General features: G+C 38.3%; 1 protein-coding gene across 2 annotated transcripts in view; it reads left to right on the plus strand.

Annotated features, from left to right (window-relative positions):
* The first annotated feature begins 326 nt into the window (after positions 1–326).
* The window catches only part of LOC306882720 (RAC-gamma serine/threonine-protein kinase), a 98,008-nt gene continuing 78,390 nt past the window's right edge, over positions 327–19,944 (plus strand). The window contains exons 1-3 of one of the 2 annotated variants that reach the window (XM_079437562.1): positions 327–481; positions 574–690; positions 9,049–9,408. In XM_079437562.1, the coding sequence (XP_079293688.1) occupies positions 9,363–9,408 (46 nt within the window). In that variant the 5' untranslated portion in view covers positions 327–481; positions 574–690; positions 9,049–9,362. The remainder of the gene's footprint in view (positions 482–573; positions 691–9,048; positions 9,409–19,944) is intronic. The other variant, XM_079437563.1, reaches the window with a different exon arrangement.

Below are 19,944 nucleotides of genomic sequence, written 5' to 3' on the forward strand. Positions count from 1 at the left end.
GTGTATGAATAACATGATATATATTTCATAAATTATAATTTATGCAACCAGGATAATCTGAATAATCTCTACATTACCTTTATTTAAGATCAGTATCAACAGCATTACATATTTTACAAATTAGAGCATAACTAGAAATGTATAGGACTACACAAAAAAGTCCATTGTTTCATTTTCTGATTGATTAATTTAATTTCCACTACTTTTTCCAGACAAATTCCTGTTATTTCTAGGTTTCCCCTGACCGTGGGAATCCTGTTAATTCCAAGAGAATTCCCCTCCAAGCAGAGCGCCACAGAAGAGGCTCTCGCGAGATTTCCTCGCGCAGCGCAGCACACGCAGGAGCGTCTATGGAGCAGTGAAGCAGGCGGGAGACGGAGAAACCGAGCCCGGCGTGGACTGGAGCAGGAGACGCGGGGTGAGAGAGGGTAACCTGCCTGTGACGTTGCTGCTGTGGTGTGTCTGAGCGGCGGTTCCCGGGGTAAGGAACTACTGCAGCCTTTCCATCACACAACCCCTCCTTTATAGACAACACTCTAGTAGTGACCACTTGAGTCTGTGCTCTCTCTGTAGGCGTGCTTCTCCGATTATCCCGTCCATCTATGCTCCATTCGCGCCTGTAAGGAGGACGCGCACAAACTCAGGGAGGCGAGGGAAGCCCATTGGTCTCCCAACCGACGCCAGCGCCAGGTAAAAAAAAAAAAAAACCGCTACACGACTGTAATAGAAATGTTAAATGTCCCATTTGACGGATTGCTTGGCTGGCTGTGACGCAGCTTCGGTTCATTTCTGCCTGCGATCATTCAGCGCATATAAACAGTTGATGCTGCGGCGTGGAGGCTGTGAAGCAGTGGAATGAGCTCTGCTTATGGCCTAGCGTGTTTTTTTTTTTTTTTTTTTGCATAATTCCCACTTTTAGCACCCAAGACAGCTCCACCTTCCATTTGCAAATTCATTTTAGTCATGCAAAAGCTTTGACAAAACAGAGCCTCTATTTAAATTATTGTAAGTCACGATTGGCGCAGGAAGACGTGCTGTCATTCTCTTTAGCCAGCTTATTCATTGTATTTAAGGTAACAGATTCGCACCTGACAGATCAAGACAATGACAGTTGGACAGCAGGTCGCCGGTGTTACACGAACTTCCACGAAGTGGAAATCCAATTTCCCGCATTGGCTTTAATGTTGATGTTTGTAGGTGTCACGCCCTCTTCTTGGCATTGCATTGACACTCTTGCATATCTGTGAAGGACCATCTGAATGTGGGACTGTGAGGCTGCTTGACATGAGGGTCAATGACAAATAAGGAGAGATCTTTTTAAAGTTGGTTTTAAAATTCACCCTATGTATTTGATCAATGCATGTTATTGATATTATTGTGAACAATTCATCCATCTGTTTCACTTTTAATTTTTAAATATTTTTTTGTAATGCTTTTATCAGAATGTGGTAACTGGATTTTCCTTTGAAACATCAGACTGTCTCTGGTGAGGTCTGCAGGACATCTCCAAACTTTTAGTCCAGTTAAACCCCACTCCTGCAGGGTAATGCTCACATCTGAAGGATAGAAGCAAGTTCTCTCCCTACAGTACATATACAGTATATCTGTCGCTACTTCTGTTTCATCATGACATTAAGAATGCTATTTAAAGAACATTTGGCCACTTTCTTGGTAATTTAAGTTTTGCATTCATGTTGATTAAAAAACAATTCTACAAACAGTTTGTTTTAATGATTAAAATTGTCAAGTGGTTTACTAAGATACTTTCATTGCACCTTAAATACATGTGAGTGAGCGTTCATTACTTTCTAACAAATTTTCAAAGCAAAGAATATGTTTACTATATTTTATATTTTACTACTGGTATCATAATTTTTGAATTTGTGAATACCAATAATCTTGGGGATACTCCGTTTTAAACAAAACATGCCTCTCATAAAAAGGTAAAAATGTGTGATATTTGTTATATGACCGTAATGCCACAAGTTTGTAAAATGTTAATAATGTTTTTTATAAAATAAATAATAATACTACATGATAAAGCCAACATTTTCAAGTTTGACATTTTAAAAAAAATCCCAGACTTTGAACCCCCCCCCCCAAAACCTCATAGAAATATCAAAATGCAGATATTAAAATCATAGAAGATATGTTTTTAAGCCATTTTTTTGTATCAATAGCATTTTGCATGTATTTTTAAATACTGTAGCTTAGATTTGGATCAAACACATGAGCATCATGTCATTGACCCATGAACATAATATAATGCTCTTTATGTGTGTATATCAATGTAATGATGAAAATGCCTTGCTTGCTGTTGAATAGCAGCTATTTGTGAAGAAATATAAGTAATATGATATAATATTTGCATTCAGAGAGCATGTTAAATAGCTGAGAAAATCATATGAATCTGTGTGTGCATAATTTCAACCTACTTGACCTTTAGTGAGCCTAACCAAAGACTATAGAATACCCAAGACATGGCACTCGTATAGTTTTGAATGGGGAAAAATGCAATGCTCAATCGCAGGAAACCCCGCCTTCTGAATGAAAGAGCCAATTGCTAATCTGTAAAGTCAGTGCATCACTGCAGCTGCTATTAGAAGTCCCGGTTGCTATAGAAACAGCGCTTTGAGATGCACGCTCAGGACTGCGCATGCGCACTGGCTGATCTAGCCTGAGAAATAAGCTTTTTATAACGCTATTTGAGCAAAAGAAACAACATTTATGGCACGGTTGTTGTCAGATTTCTTTGGTGATTTCAAATATGAAATTTAATCGTAAGCTTAGTGAACAGTTTTGGAGAATTTGATGTTTCCCCATTCAGAGTGATAGGAGCTGCACTTGGATGCCCGAGAGGCGTTTCAAAGATGGCCACCGAGTGACATGACTTGTCTTAAAGAGACTTTGGCCTAACTGACCAATTATTCCAGGTTTATTCAAGTCTTGCACTGCACCATATTGCTTATTTTCTCACTTAGATAACCTGTTTTTTATTGGTGGCCTAAACAGTCTGCCTCAGTTATAGCTACAGTATGTTGTTATAGCTTTTTGTCACCTCAGTAGTGTCAGCTGGCCTCATTGATCTGATTATTTGGCTGCACATTGATGCATCATCTATGTAATTTAGATCGGAAACTTTCTGGAAATGGTGCAACAGATGAAATCTCTTTAGGTGCACGTTGATAAAAAATTACTGCTTACAAACAAAGCTTGGCAGCAATTTTGGATTCTTCAGACACCCCGAAAAGAGCTGTTATAGATTAGCCCTTCACTCAAATTGAGTTATAAATAAACAAATGTGCCGTTTAAACAGTGGTGCATATCACACATCTGCTGGTTGCTTTTATTTTTCACTTTATATGACACATTTCTCTTGATTTAGAAGTGTTGAGTATACATTCTCGTGTGTATTGTATTCAACAACCTGTAACATTTGACAAATTCAAATGCTGAATAAAGTTAAAACAGATCTTGGGATTTTTTTCAAAAAGAAACAAATTCATATTTCATCAACATAAGTATAAATAATCACTTTAGAATTTAATTATGAAAATATAAATTGGTCCAAAGTTTGCTTTGCATGAAAACCCAAAAGCGTTTCTTGTGTCACACAGCATTTTCATCTATAGACGTGCTTGACTGAATTTTTTGAACATTCTGCGAGCCTTATTAATGGAAGAATTATTTTCAAGAAAGTCTTTAAGTAGATTATATAAAACAAGAGCAAAAGACATTATTGAATTGACCTCACATTAAGTGCTCTCCAGCTCTGTGGAGAGAAAGAGTAAGAGCACTCCTGAATAATGACTGCAGCAGATTAGCAAAGGTCCTCCGAGTCCTCAGACATCCACATCCTCCAGTATTCATTCACAAATTCTCATTTCCTCCTCTTAGGTTTTAGATAGACCACAGCGTCTTCTCAGTTTCTGTTACAGTGTTTGCGGCTGCAGCATTGGTGGCTGACTGCAGAGACATCTTTCATTATTCATGACTCTCTCTGCAACATACAACTCTTTCATATTACATACAAACAAAACCTCATGGAGATGCTGAAGCTGTCAGTTACTTAAGACAAATGTGGTTTGTCTTTTGAATCCTTGAATGGGGTGGTGGCAGGTTCCATATAGTTTGAAGTTACTAACTTTAAATACATTTTCAGATTAGGATATTAATGTCTTGTTTTGAATTGCTTTACATGTGAGCATGTGCTTAATTAATCTTGTGGTGCATCACAGTCTTTGCATGTTAAAGTGCCAATAGGGCAAACCAGAGCCACATTACAAATTTGCTCTTTGCAGCCAAAAGAAGATTCATGAAAAACAATATTGGAAGGGCTTATTCTGAATGAGTCTTGTTGTAGGGGACTTGTGATGGGAGCTCACGGATTTCCTTTGCTTCAGGGTAACATTAGCAGCGATTAGTGAAATTGGAAGTGTTGCTGGGAAAAGGCTGGATTTCACCTTCAGCGATTCTTCTCTGATTACTTGAAGAGAAAATATCCATCAGTTGAAAACTCTTTCAGGGGACGTTAGAAACTTTGGATGGTGTCAGTTTGTATTTGCAGTAGATATCTCTTATCACAGGAATAATTTAAAGATGCAGTGCCTGGAGTTCTTGCACCTTTTCATAATATCATGAGTTGCAGTTTGAGGTTTGTAAGAGATTTTTCTTGTTTTAGAAAGTCTCTTATGCCCCCAAGGCTGTGTTTATTTGATCGTAAAAACAGTAGTATTGTGAAGTATCTCACTTTTTTAAATAGCACTTTTCCATTTTAGTATATTTTAAAATGTGATGCCAAATCGCATGAATTTTCAACATTATTAATTCTTCAGTGTCACATGATCCTTCAGAAATCATTGTCATGATAAATTTGGTGCTCAAGAAACATTTTTTATTATTATCAATAATTTTGTTCATGATTGTTTGATCAATAGAAAGTTACAATTAATTTGAACTGCATTTATCTAAAATAGAAATATTTTGTAAAATTATAAATGCCTAATAATCAATTTAATGCATCCTTGGTGAAAAAAATAAATACAAATCTTGCTGACCCCATTTTTAAATGGGGTGCTGTAATTTTTTTCCCCCACCACAATTCCATCTCTATTACCATGAGCAGTCACATTGTTCTTTTTTTAACAATTCAGAATGATACTACCATGAAAATGCCTTATTTGCCTTTCCCAGTTTTGAACTTCAATTAAACTAGTGAAGTGACATTCAGCCAAGTATGGTGACCCATACTCTGAATTCGTGCTCTGCATTTAACCCATCCAACGTGCACACACACACCCGGAGCAGTGGGCAGCCATTTTATGCTGCGGCACCCGGGGAGCAGTTGGGGGTTCGGTGCCTTGCTCAAGAGCACCTCAGTCGTGGTATTGAGGGTGGAGAGAGCGCTGGACATTCACTCCCCCCACCTACAATTCCTGCCGGCCGGAGACTCGAACCCGCAACCTTCGGATCACGAGTCCAACTCTCTAACCATTAGGCCACGACTTCCCCCAACTAGTGGGTATTGCACCAATACATTTGGGAATAGTTCAATATAAACAAATGTACATTCTGCATTGAAGCCTTGTGGCGGATGTTTAGATGTTGCTCTGTGGCACGCTGAGAATGATTGATGCTGCGTGTCTGTGTTTGTCTGGGCTCACCAGGAGAGCCCCTCCTTCCCAGGCCTGCTCAGGAATTAAATGATTATCTCAAGGGTGCTCCCCTCATTTGTATGGGAAAATTGTATTTGGTGTGGCAGCTTCAGGACATCCCCAGATAGTGCTGCGGCGATAGGCTTACAGATGCTTGACTGCGACAGTGACGCAGTGGAATTGTGTCTTCTGTCACTCAAAGGGAGCGAAAGGAACAGAGAGTCTGTGCTGTTGCCAGAATATAGATGATGTTGGGGCTTGGTTGGTAAAGTGGAATAGCCCAACAGCCCTATTGAAAATGACCATTTAATGGGGCTGAAACACAATGTTCCTCTTGTTTAGTGTCTTGTGTCTTTTGCTTTATTGCAACTGGCCATTTTATGCTACTGAGGCAGCTTGGTCCAACTCAGACTTGTGGGATCCTATTATTATTTATTTATTTTCCCAGTTTTTCACTGTGGAATTTCAGGTTAAAAGTGCATCATTGCATTCTAACTCAGACCTGTTACAGTATATTTGATTTGTTTAAAGATACTCTGGGAACCGTAAAAATACAATAGAGAGCAACAATGGAGGCCAACTTTTTCAGCAGCCTTGGTCTGTCTTGAAGTATTTTTCCCTTTCATTTTCTAGTTTGATTTGAAGCCAAAATACAGGAAATTAGGCAATTTTTTGAGGCAATGATCTCATCTCATGAAGCATTATATTATATGTTACATACAGTATTTATAATATCGTTCTAAATATCCAGATTACTTGTAAGTAGTTTGAGTGTAGTTTGATAACTTTTAGTGGTGGTGCATTTAAAATGAGAAACAATTGTCAAGTAATTATGAGATGCGGGCAGCTGGCTGTACTTTAGCAGCCAGCGTGTTAAAAACCTTTCTGAGAAGTTTAGTCTTTATTTACAGCTTCAAAACAGCGCTTGTGTACAAATATTTACAAATAGGTTTACTGGTGTTAACGTGAGAATAAAACACAGTATTATCTGAAGTCTGTTGCTGATTCTTTTTGGTGTGGTACTCACTTTTGAGTGTCAGAAAACTAATTAGACAGATGACTGCTTCTAAAATAGTACAAAAAGACTCCCGATGCTGGGTGCCATTAGCTAAGCGCTTTTATTAAATATGGTGTTGTTGTAATGACACTGACTTGTGATTTCTACAGTAGCATGCCATTGCTTAACCTCAGAATTTAAGATAGGTCTGTCTTGAAAGGTTTATTCATTAACGTTAAAAATCAATTTCTCGATGGAGAAAATGAAGGGGATTTTTTCTTACTTTAGTGACAAGCAGGGTCTTCCAGGGTTGTGAGTCACGTTCAGGGTTTCCTGCTTGCGTTAAATGATTAAGGGCTTCATTGATATCTCTTTGGACCTTGAATCACCCATGTACTCTCCTTACCATATTAACAGCAGATTAAGGTTGCAGCTAAAGGCACACAACCAGGAATTATCGGTTGGTACTGTGAATACTCTTCATTTGCCTTTACCGAATGACTGAAGGATGCTAAATATTCCATGTCTGACCCACATGTGATTTGCTGTAATAAAAATTATTTATGTTGCGAGGGAGCCCTGCAGGTCATTTTCTTTATTGGCACTTTGACATTGAGGGAGCTGCGTTGGTCTTTGTATCTTTAGGGCCTGCAGTCTATTCAGTAGCTGTGATGTCTTCTGTCACAATGTCCAAAAGTCTGCAACAAACATCATTTGTTAATTATCTCCGAAGGGAAAATGGGAGCCTTTCAGTCATTTGTCTTTCTGTTATAGAGGACACAACACTGCATCACAATTGTGCATTCAGATTTCTGTTTATCACGATTCACTCTTCACTTATAACAAATGTGTTAAGTGATTTCTTTCTTTATGGTTGTCAAATGTTGGCACATTCTGATTGAGTTCAGGTAAAGACTCATGGTTTCACTCTTTCGCTCTGAGCTGATCTATTTAGCCATTGGAGGTTTACCCTGTTAGTGATCCTAACATGCTGACTTCCCTTTTCTCTGCTCGGATTTGACACGTACGACTGCTTCTGCAAAAACAAAACATTTTGATTAACATCCTTTTAAATGTACTTTAGCATATTAAAGGTAAGATACTTTAGCATATTGCTGGCAAATATCTCCTCAAACACCTCATATTTCTCACAGTATATTTATTTTATTGCTTGACTTCTCTGTCTGAGGGACATCTTTTGCTTTGTGTTTTTCTAAAACTGTCATTGTGCAGCGTAGATGAAACTGCTTTGAGGTAACGCTTCGGATTTATGTACTGAATGTGCTATCTGCCATTTTTTGAGACTGCTTTAAGACTTTTTAGGACTCATTTGTAGTATTCACATGATAATTGTAGTTATTTATTCCATCTCTTAGTCTTTCTCTTGGATGATAGTAAGTGTTGGCATTCTGCCACATTTATCAGTGTTGTAATTTGAAGTCCTTTTCCTCATTCTAAAAATGAATCAGCTTTCAGTTTTTTTTCAATCTGATATCTTAAGATGTCAGTTATTACTCATTAACAACTTCTTAAAATGATAGTCCACTCAAGAATGAAAGATTTGTCATTGTTTGTCACCTTGTATTTGTTTTTTAATCATTCTATGAAAGGTGATTTTAATATGTCAAGCTCTAAAAATGGCAATAAGCAATAGAAAGTAGTTATACTGTAATAATATTTCACAATATTAGGTCATCTGAAGTCAGATTAGTTTTGTGTGAGGAACCAAATTTGTAATTTGAACACCAGAATTTAAGACATTATTTACTAATAATCTTGCCCTCTACCTCATATCTCATTTGTTCAATTGCATAATTCTAGCTTTACTCATGCAGTTCCATATGTAAAGTCATTTTGTAAGTTATGTTAACATTAAATGTGTTAGCATGCAATATGCTCTTCTATATTTCTTTGTCAGAGAGTGTTGATAAAAGGCACTTTTGCAGAAATCTCCCTCTTTGAAAGTGCGTTAACTACAAAGAAACAGATTAATTAGGATTAAATATATTTTAATTGACTGACAGTACATACACAATATATTTTGATGAGCTTTCTGATTTAATGAATGAAACCATGCATTTTCATAGTGCCTAATGCTCTCCTTCAGACACCATTGCATTTACCATGGGACTTCACGTTTGCTTATTTATTCTCACAGTCGTCCTCATCAGACTTTGTTGCAAGTGTCTGTGTTGCTGGTAAGTGTTAAACAGTAGTGCATGTTGAGGGTGAGAATGAGAGAGAAACAGACAGACAGGGAAATCAGAGAGGCGACAGGGGGCTTGTATGTCTGCTTTTACAATGACTGTCTGTCAGATTGTGTAAGAACGAAGGGGGGAGTAAAGAGGAAGAGAAGAGTGAAAAATCCACACGCTCCTTTTTTTATGTTTCTTTCAGGCTGAGTCACTGTCGAGGAGTGGGAAGATCTAGAGAGAGAGGGAGACAGCATCACGGAGAAAACGCGAGAGAGAAAAGAAACGGAAGGAGGGGAAAACCGCTACACAACGCCTTTGAGAGCGAAGAGAGAGAGGCAGCCAGCGAGAACGACGGAAAGAGAGAGACAGAGCGCAGCAGTGAGGGAGGGAGAGAGACACTGAGGCTGGGAGAGCTGACCCCCCTCCCCTCCTCTCCTCTCCCCTATCCCCCCCCCCCCCCTCACTCCTTCAGGAGCTGGTGTGTAGGAGCGGCGAGTACAGTGTGACTGAGGCAACATGAGCGATGTCACCATCGTTAAGGAAGGCTGGGTCCAGAAGAGAGGTGAGTAACTTGTCTCTGCCTGTGTGTCGGTCAGCTCGCCGGGTCGTGTGTCTCCAGAGACGGCTCTCTCCGTCATGGGCGGGCCACGGCTTGGCTTCAGTCTGTGTCTGTGGAAGCCGGCATGTGGGTGTGCCTCTTTACGCGCGTGTTCATGAGCCGTGTTTGGTGCCGGTGTGGCGATTCACAGAACGTGCGTGTGTGTTTGTGTCCGTCTACTGAAAAAGCAGCTGCATTCAGATTGGTATCCGTCATTTCTCACTGCACTGCTCTGACGTGCCGGACTGTTACCTTTGATGGGGTTTTCTGGACATGCTTATGCTCATCCTGATGCATAATGCTCGGTTTGAGTAGATTATGGTGATGTTTTATTTATTTGATCATTACGCCTGGAAAGCGTGTTGTGTTTTAGCCTTTTTGTGGACTGCAAGGGCTGCTGTGTACAAATAAACACACTCACTCACTCAACTCAAGTTAAAGTTAACGTGACATTCAATCCAATTCAAGTTTATTTGTATAGCGCTTTTTAGATACAAATCGTTGCAAAGCAGCTCTACAGGAAATGAAGTTTCCACAATATATTTATATATTGCAGAACCTTAATATATTTAACTTATGACAAAATTTGGTAATTCTGTATGTTGTCTGAGGATTGGCATCCTCTGAGGTCCTCTGAGGGGTTGGCATTATCTTTTCTCAGGTGTTTGGTCATCTCAGATCATTTAAGGGTTGGATCCAGACTGAAGCTTCTGTAATTCCTAGAAACAGAGAAACAAATAGAGACATAATTAGCGTAGCTGCTGTTCCATCTAAGCAAAAATGATTTGTTCAACCCAAGCTAAAGAATAATAATAATGTACATTTGATCAGATTTACTTTACTTTTAGTCATTTAGCAGACGCTTTTATCCAAAGCGACTTACAAATAAGAAAAAGTAACTAAAACTAAAAGTTAACACTGTAAATACTCTATACACACACATTTAAGAAAATACAGAAATTAAATAAAATTGACAAATGCATACAACAACATTTCAATAGTAAACATATAAATGGAAAAAAATATATATATATAGATATATATTTATAACTGCAGTACAAGATTATAAGATGCATTATGTGAATGCTTGGCTAAAGAGATGTCTTTAATCTAGATTTAAACAGAGAGAGTGTGTCTGAACCCCGAACGTTATCAGGAAGGCTGTTCCAGAGTTTGGGAGCCAAATGTGAAAAAGCTCTACCTCCTTTAGTGGACTTTGCTATCCTAGGTACTACCAAAAGTCCAGAGTTTTGCGACCTTAGGGAGCGGGTTGGATTGTAGCGTGGCAGAAGACAAGTTAGGTACGCAGGAGCTAAACCATTTAGGGCCTTATAGGCAAGTAATAATATTTTGTAAATGATACGGAACTGAATAGGTAGCCAGTGCAGAGACTGTAAAATTGGGGTAATATGATCATATTTTCTTGACCTGGTAAGAACTCTAGCCGCTGCATTTTGGACTATCTTTGGACTATCAACCACCCATGTGAGAAGCTGCTCTAGGTGTTCTTATGGGATCTAGGGTACTTCAACTAGGTTGTCCTGCTTTTTTTCAGTTTTGCTTTTCCTTTCTGTCTTGTTGTTGTTTGTAAAGACCTACGAGTGAGTGCCTTGTGGCTTCCCAATATATGTATCCATGCTGACAGAGATGTGCAGCAGCCAAAAGTCACTCGTTTTCAATGAAAGTTTGTGATTTGGTGATACAAGCGATAGTGGCTTTTGGCGATACGATTGTTCAGTAAAGTTTGACTTTATGCAAATGAGCAGCAAAATTTTGCGTTGACTAGTAATGCAAGGGCAGACAGTAATTTGTAATATGTATTTTAAAAGTTTTATTTCAGTCAGACTAAAGCAATAATTTGTCTCCTTACAACGTCATTTAAATGTTTTAGTCTGACTGAAGTTGACCCTGCCTGGTTTTTATGAAGTCGGACTGTCAGATAATGCGATTGGAGCTCGGTTTTGTCCATCATGGATATGCTTTAATTGAACTACAATTGGCCTGGGAGATATACTTATACTGAAATAAAGATGTGATGCCAAACGCGTGTTTAAGCCTTCAAATATTTGATTGCTCATTATATACACCATGTATACTTAGACAAACAGGTGAGTTCTGTGGCAAAATCCCACTCAAATATAACTGCGCAAGTAAATGTGAAGTTCATTGGGTCTGACATCTGGTACAGCAGTCAAGCAGAACTAGTACAAGGACTATTTCAGTTTGCATGGCATTAACTCTGAATGTTTATGCTACATTGGGCCTGATGTCCTGCCCTCCGATTGGATGAGCAGCCGTTGGTCTGACATGCTTGAGCTTACAGCATTTCGATGTCTGTTGGACACATTTAAAAAAAAAAAAATTAATTCACCAGTTCAATTCTATACTCCCATAGTCATAAAACACCTTAGAAAGAAATGTCATATCATTGAAAGTCATGGAAAAGCATCTGTAGTTAAAAAAGAAAGTTTTGTTTTGCTTTAAAATACTGCATTGGTTGGAGATAGAGTAAAACTTGCCCCCAAACCAATGTCATAGAAAACAGATCTGTTTGTTGAGGGTCTTATTTTAGACATTTGTAAGCTAACAAATGTAATTGTTTAAAGCTCACGCAATACTTTTGTATTTATGCTGTTCTGGCTAATATGACTTAACTTGGTGTGGATACAGTGTCACACAAAAGCAATGACATTGTAATAATAACCTGTTCAAATTCAGTTTTGTGCCTTTGAAATTGTTTAGTAGTTTATTATTATTTTTTGAATGTTTCTGTTTATCTTTAATTTATTCATTTCAGCTTTAGTAATTTTAGCATTTCAACTTCTGCTAGTTGCAGAAAATAAATTAACAATTAACGAAAATTATTTTTAAAACTTTGAGATGTAGTTAACAATAACAACACCTGAGTAATTCAAAAGTTTTTTGTCTTGCATTAAATGTGTAAAGCAGCGTCTTTTCCCCCGTCTTTGTCAGCAAACATTAATAACTTTAAAAGGTCATTCGTCAAAAGTGAATCAGTCAAAAACTGCTGGAACCTACGGTGCCCGGGAGGGGCCATCTTCGGTTCACTTAGTTTTGTCGTGGCCACGAGATATTAATTCGTGGGAACGTGATATTATGTCGTGGCCACAAGATCGTTTTGTCGAGGTAACATCATCCATTTCTCCTGGCCACGAGTTTAATGTGTAAACAAACCTACGTGACCATAGCAACCCGGGTTTATCAGGGATTCATCAATATTTTATTTTGAATTAAGAAATTATTAATTAATTATTATAGAAATTATTACATAATTAAATTATTATATTGACCATAGGCTACCGGACTGTAGACAATTGCACGTGATGTAACCAGCATTCGAATTAAGTCGCAAATAGGCTAAATGTTACATAAAGTACATAAAATAAAATAGACCTACAAGAACACATTTTTATCCATCCCACAGTCTTGCTAGCTGTGTGTGTCCATTAACTGATCGTCTTTTTCCGTAATATTTGTATATTATTATTATTAGCTATTATTATCATTATTATTATTACCCATTATATTTTTATATTCGTTTTTTCCCCTTCATTTCGATTTCTTTACATAACGTTCTGACCAGTTTTGTAAATAAGCCTACTGTAAATGCTCGACATAAAGCTTTGACTATGCTGACTGGAATTTATAGGCTATTGGAAATGCAGTTTAAAGGTTGAATTTAACATATATTTTTTTATTAATATTATAGCCCACTGTCTAGTGTTTCGTTGAGGAATGAATAATTCACGTAGTTTCATTTGTAAATGCAAACACAGCACGCTCATTTATCATCACGCACTGGCATAAATAGCCAACAATCATAAAGTAATCATAAGGATGTCGTTACCTCGACAAAACGATCTCATGGCGAAAAATTATCACGTGGCGCTTTCATGAGCCAAGTCGCACATTAGCTGAGCTCTGTATATATTACCGTCTTTTACTGTTGTTCGTCTTCTTTTTTTACATTTGGGGTAGTTTTATCGTTTATCGTTGGTCTGGAGATGTCACAGTCAGAAACTAGCTTATCTCTCACCTTCATCCTCGCCAATTAAGAAGAAAACAAAACCAACAGTCGCGGCGGGCCGAGCCGGCAATGAAGACACCATGGCAATCACTATAAAGCGATTTGAGGACATTCTGAAGGCTGAATTAGCAACAATGCGCACCGAATTCGTCTCTCTCATGACTACAATTCAGAATATATGCTTTAAAGTTGACTTTTTAATCGGGGAACAGAGAGAGCAGGAAAAAGTGATAGGCGAACACACTGGCCGTCTGGATGCCCTCGAGCAGAAGGAGCTGGGACTACCTGAAGGGGCCGAGAAGGATGACCCGATCGGCTTTCTAAAACGGTCTCTGCCGATTTGGATCCCATCACTTGCAGGCAGATATAGAGATCGAACGTGCGTATTGAGTTTACTCCAGAGCTTCAACGGATCACTCCAAACCGCAAGTGTTTCTCTTCAAACTGTTGCATTACAACGACAGGAATTTGATTCTAAATGAAGCAAGACGCCACGGTCCTGTGAAAGCGGGTGATGGTACAATGTTGAGCTTTTTCCCCGACTTCTCTCCCGCCACGGCAAAGAAGCGGAGCTCCTTCAGTGCAATACGGAAGGATTTAAAAGAGGCAGGTCTGCAGACCTTTCTTCAGTATCCAGCTACTCTGAAGATCGTCATGAAACACGGCGAGACCAAACTAATGCACTCACTGGACGAAGCGCGTCGGTTCCTGAGCTCTATTCCCACTCCACATTCTCCTGGGATGGACGTGGTATAAGGGTTTGATAATAACGAGTGACTCGACTTCTGATTTACTGATCTAGAACTTCATGTGACAATCGTTACTGGCAGTTCTTCATGTAAGCTAGGAAACTTGGTATCACTAATGTACAATTTTCAATGTACATGATATTTATTTATGTTTGTTTCCTTGTTATGGAAAGTATTATTATTTTTTTTAACCCCACTTTATCACTCGTGTGAATTCAAAGTTATTCTGTTCTCTTATAATAGGGCTAATGGTGGTGTTCTAAAGAATGGAACTGGCTGTCATGTTGCTGTCACTGATTAAGACAGGGGAGGGTGGCAGGCTGGGGTTTTCACCCCAGTCTGTAAAAGTTTTATGGGGTGGGTTTTCTTTATGTTAATGGTTTTTTAAAGGCAGACTTGAGTTAATTCATTTGCAGTGGTATATTTTTCTCTCATTTGTTCAGTTCACTTATTTGTTTGATAGTAATGACTGAAATTAATATAATAAGTTGTAATGTCAATCGTTTAAATGGCCCCCATAAACATACAAGTTTTTTTACAACTACTGCAACGAAAAAAGTTTGACGTTGCTTTGATCCAGAAAGCTCATTTGTGGATGGATGATGTTCATAGATGCAATAATAAATATTACGAGGTGGTCTCTTTTGCTGCGACTGATAATAAAACTAAAGGTGTTTTGATAACTGTTTGAAGAAATTTAAATATTTCCATTTTAGACAGAAATGGTGATAATGCTGACAGAATTGCCTGTACATCCCTTTATGAAAAGTAATTCTCCCTGATCCTAACTGATAATTCTGTTGTTTCTGCTTCAGCTGTTTGCTCTTTTCTCCTCATACAATCATGCAGTCCATTGTTGTTTTTGCATTCATGTATGTTTTTTTTTTGTTTGTTTCTTTTCATGTATAGTTTGCCTTTTAAAAAAAAATAAAACAAATTGTTCACCAAAAAAAAAGATCTCGTGGCCACGACATAATATCACGTTCCCACAAGTTAATATGACGTTCCCACGACAAAACTACGTGAACTCAAGACGGCCCCTCCCGGGCACCGTAGGAACACTTTTAATGGATGGAGAGTGTTGTGTTTGTGAACTCATGTGTGCAGCATCCACGTTGAGTCAGATTTGAAATTCCCTCCAGTGTGTGCAGTCTGGGCTGGGCTTGAGGATAGAGAGGTAGTGTTTGGGATTGTGTATGTGTGTGTAGTGGGAGAGTTTGGTGTAGCCCTGGGCTGGGAAACTGGCTTCATTCTGTTTGCCTTGGCTGCCGACCAGGGCGACCCCAATCACCCTCTTCTTTTCCTCTCCTTTTTCCACTTTGTCTCCGCCACTTTCTGTTTCCATTATAGCTTTTACTGTCTCTCTCTCTGTCTGTGTCCTGTTGTACTTTTACTTTTCCATTTTGCTGCTGTCTCTCTCAGTCTCATCATCGCTCTCTCTCTCCCTCCCTCTAGAGCACCTGTGTCGCAGTACAAGTTTTGCCCCCCCTTCCTCGTCTTCTGAGCTGTGACTTTTTAGGGAAAAAGAGCTGTGTGTGAGGAGAGGATAACAAAAATGGTGACATCATTTCCTGTTTACTCCACTAATAATTGGATCACAAAGAAAAGGGCCAGCTTAAGAAAACCCCCTGTTTCTGACTTCGCCCCCCTCTCACATCTCATTGTCAAAACCGCAGCCTGTTTAATGCATCAGCCAAAGTTTGATTGTTCAGAGATGATGTTTGCAAAATCATGCAAAACGCAACATACTGGAATGTCATGGAACTAAACAGCATGAAGTTTTATTTTTGAATCTTGAATTTGATGCAGTTTTGTTTTCCAGATCGCTGGTCCACGGTAAATTAGCACTGATTGCAAGCAGACCTGTTGATGAAAATGCTTTTGATGTCTGCGCTGTGTGTGTGTGTGTGTATGTGTGTGCATGGAGGTTAGCTGTCAGGCTCCATAGCCGAAGAGCAGTGCAGAGGAGTCACATGGTACACTGCTCTCTCCCGCAGGACCGCTGGAACACTCTGTTCTGTGGAAAGGATACAGGCGCATGAATGAAGCTCGCTCGCTCGCTCTCTCTTGCACGATCACATGACCAGTGATGCGCTCGCCCATTCATTTGCTCATACAGTACTAGCATATGGATTACATACACACATACACGCGCACACACACACCAAACTCTGACCTTGCTGACCGTTATATCCTTCACTTCCTGTTCCTTTTCTCATGCCCAGCAATCTCCTGCTCTCAGATGACCACTGCGGCCATCTCCTCATTATCTCCTTCCTGTTACCCCCCGATACAGATACAGGAGCATCCTCATGCATTTCAACACAAACAAACAGAGACTCTTTCTGGTGCTTGTGGGATGTATGTGGTGTTGGTTAATCTAGGTATATATGTCATTCCAGTCAGACCATTTATGCATTTATGGAAGCTGTGTCCTGGCAGCCATGGCCCTGAGAAGTGTTTTTTTCTGTGACATACGCTGATAACCCTGCCCACAATGATTTTTGATGGAATATCCCTCTCCTTATAACCCTATATTAAACATTACATATATTCTGGTTGTAATTTTGTTTCATTACACAGCATTTTGTCTTTCAGCATGAACAGAGCATGTGTTTCTGGATTCCTAACTATTCCGACCTGGATTGGACATGATGTAAGCTGCAGTCATGTTGCTGAGGCCATGAGTAAATTAACATATGATCACCCAGTTATTACGGATTAAGAGTTTTTGAACTGATTCTCAGACATATTTCAGAACACAACTTTTAACAAACCCATCCCAAATTAATCCTAAACTAAGACTTTGAGGTCACTTGGCTATAATGAAATACAATTAAGACATCTTCCAGGATATAAAAAATACAATAAAATAAAATGAATAAATAAAAAACCCATCTGATAACACATCACAATTAAACTTTTAACTATGAACATCTTTTGATCGGCCAATTTGTTGAAGTAATTTAATATCCCTATTGAATGGAGGCATGATCTATGCTGTTGTGTAGAGATTAGCTAATTATAAGAAAGGTAATTTTACATATTGTAGACTTACTGTGTAGTACAGTAGCAAGAACATCATGTTCCATTCACAGGGTCAGTAAGAGTTTGGAAAATTATGACAATTATGACGTGAGAAATGTTGTATTTGGAATACAGGGGAAAAATGTTTTAGTTTCTTGCAACTTCATCAGTAAGAAAAATGTGTGAACAATCAGTTCTAATGGTAAATTCAGAAACACTTGAAGGGAGGGATTGAATTAAAATCAAAACTGTTGCAGCACACACGCTTTTGATGAGGGTTAAAGTCGCTGTGAAATCAAAATTGCCAGTTATTATTTTTTGTGGAATGTTGCAGTGTTTGTTATAAATGATTTATCCCTGCAAAAATTAACAATTTTTAATAAAAAAAAACATTAACATCCTTTCCCCCTCGCTACAACCTATCTTCTCTGACGTGTATGCTGGTTCAAGGGCTAGGCAATAAAGTTGTCCAATGGCCAAATGAGTTTCAATTCCTGCCACGCAAAAGTTCATCCATTCAGTTCGCAATTCCCACTTTCTAGTCAATTCCTGGTTGACAAAATCAAATCCTTGCTTGCATTTTTAATTCCTTAAGTCACAATAGGGATGAAAAGTCAGTCATCATTTCCATTTCATGCAGACTTTAAGAAAGAACAAGTTCAAGAGGAACTATAATAATAAACAATCATAAGATTCAGCCAAGAAAAGTAGATAAGATAAATGTATCATCCACCAATTATGATCCAACCATTTATGAAGCACAACAGGGAACAGGTCAATCAGTGTTACACCCATGAATTAGTCATGTTGGATCCAAAAAGAGAACAGAAAAAAAAATCAATTACATTAAAAAACATTCCAAACAACCTCATACAAAGATGAAAAAAGTTATAAAATAATATAAAGAGAGGATTTCATGAAGGATATTTTGCCTAACCAAGAAAATGGATGTGATTGTGTAGTTGGATGTGATTTACTCTGTAAATAATTCAGCTTTAAAATGGCTATTTACTTGTGTTTTACAGTTTAGTAGCAGAGGTGAGGGTAATTTTGATGAAATGTGCCTCGCTTCAAGCTTTGTATTCAAACGACTGCCAAATAGAGTCTGAGAGCTGTGGAGGATCACAAGCCGCTCCTGTATCATCCCGATGCTTTTAATTTCACATCAGCTTTTCACAGTCATCCGTCTTAAGTCCTCCCACTTCCCTCTCAGCAGTGAGGGGAAAAGCCTCCACATACCCAAACAGATCTACCGTCTCCTTTAAAGGAGGCGCACCTGCACAGTCTCTAATGCGTGCGTTCACACACTGCATTTCCCACTCTCCTGCCAGTGTGCCTTTCAAACTAGCGTCAGCACGTATGAAGAAAATACTGCGGCCCCCTCAGTCACGACTCAGTGGCTTTTGTGTGTGGTTGTTTTTCTGGTTATTGTTTAAGTGTGTGTGTGTTTGAGAACAAGGACAGGATGACGTGCTCAGAGAGGGGATGATGGCTCTGGGGGTCAGGCAGTGTTGTAGCAGCAGGCTGGGGGTCACTGGCTGACTCACTGCGTGCCTCCAACTGACTGACTGACTGCAGAGTTAGTCATCTTTCTGAATCGTGCAGAGACCCAGCCCAGAGAGAAAGAACGAGACCTTGAGGTAAGGAAAGGCAGATAGAGAACAAAAACAGAGAAAATGATGAAGTGGTTTGGGCTCTTAAGTATACTAAAAGTTAAAAGTTAGACAGAGGTTTAAAGAGATGGTTCACCTGAAATAAAAAATACTTTTTGCATTTACTCACCTTCATTTGTTACAAACCTGAATGATTTTTTTTTTTTTTGATAGAAGTTTGATAAAAGTCAGTGGTGACCAGCAGAGACTATCCATGTTTTAAAAAAAAATGAAGGTACTTCAGATTCCTTCTGAAGTTGATAGCATTTTTCAGGAAAAGAAAGAAATTTATTTAAATATGTATATAAATTATATACATGTAAATAATATAAAGTACCTTTTAAAAGTTTGGGGTCAGTAAGATTTTCTAATATTTTTGTAAATAAGTCTTATGTCTTTTAGTCTCTGATGATAAAAAATACAGTACAGTGAAATATATTTATGATTTAAAATTAAAAGCGTTTTCTATGTTAACATTCAATTTATTTCCTTTGATGGCAAAGTTGAATCTTCATTGTCACATGATAGTATTGTAATATTCTGATTTGGTGCTCAAGATTTCTTGTTAATATCAATGTTGACAACAGTTATGCTACTTAATATGTTTGTGGAAACTGATATTTTTGTCACATTGATACATTTTAATGCATCCTTGCTGAATAAAAATATGCATTTCTATATATATAAAAAAACCTTATTGACCCCAAACTTTTAATGGTAGTGCATAGATTTAATCACTAAAAATAATCATCTTTGCTGAAGCTCTTAAATCTCATACACTTTCATATAAAATATTACAGATATGGCATGTAAAGATGCGTTATATTAGGTTTGTTTATTATATGTATTAGTTTTGACATCTCATAACAAAATGTGATTGTCCAAATTTGAACGTGGATTTTCAAACTGCACTAATGAAATTTAGTACGTTTTACAGTTTAAGCAGAGGGGAAGATTTTCAGTGAATAATGACATATTGTCTGAATTTAGGAGACATGGAGTTTATCACAAACCGTATACTTTT

Source organism: Barbus barbus (genome assembly GCF_936440315.1).
Source record: "Barbus barbus genome assembly, chromosome: 16".
NCBI lineage: Eukaryota > Metazoa > Chordata > Actinopteri > Cypriniformes > Cyprinidae > Barbus > Barbus barbus.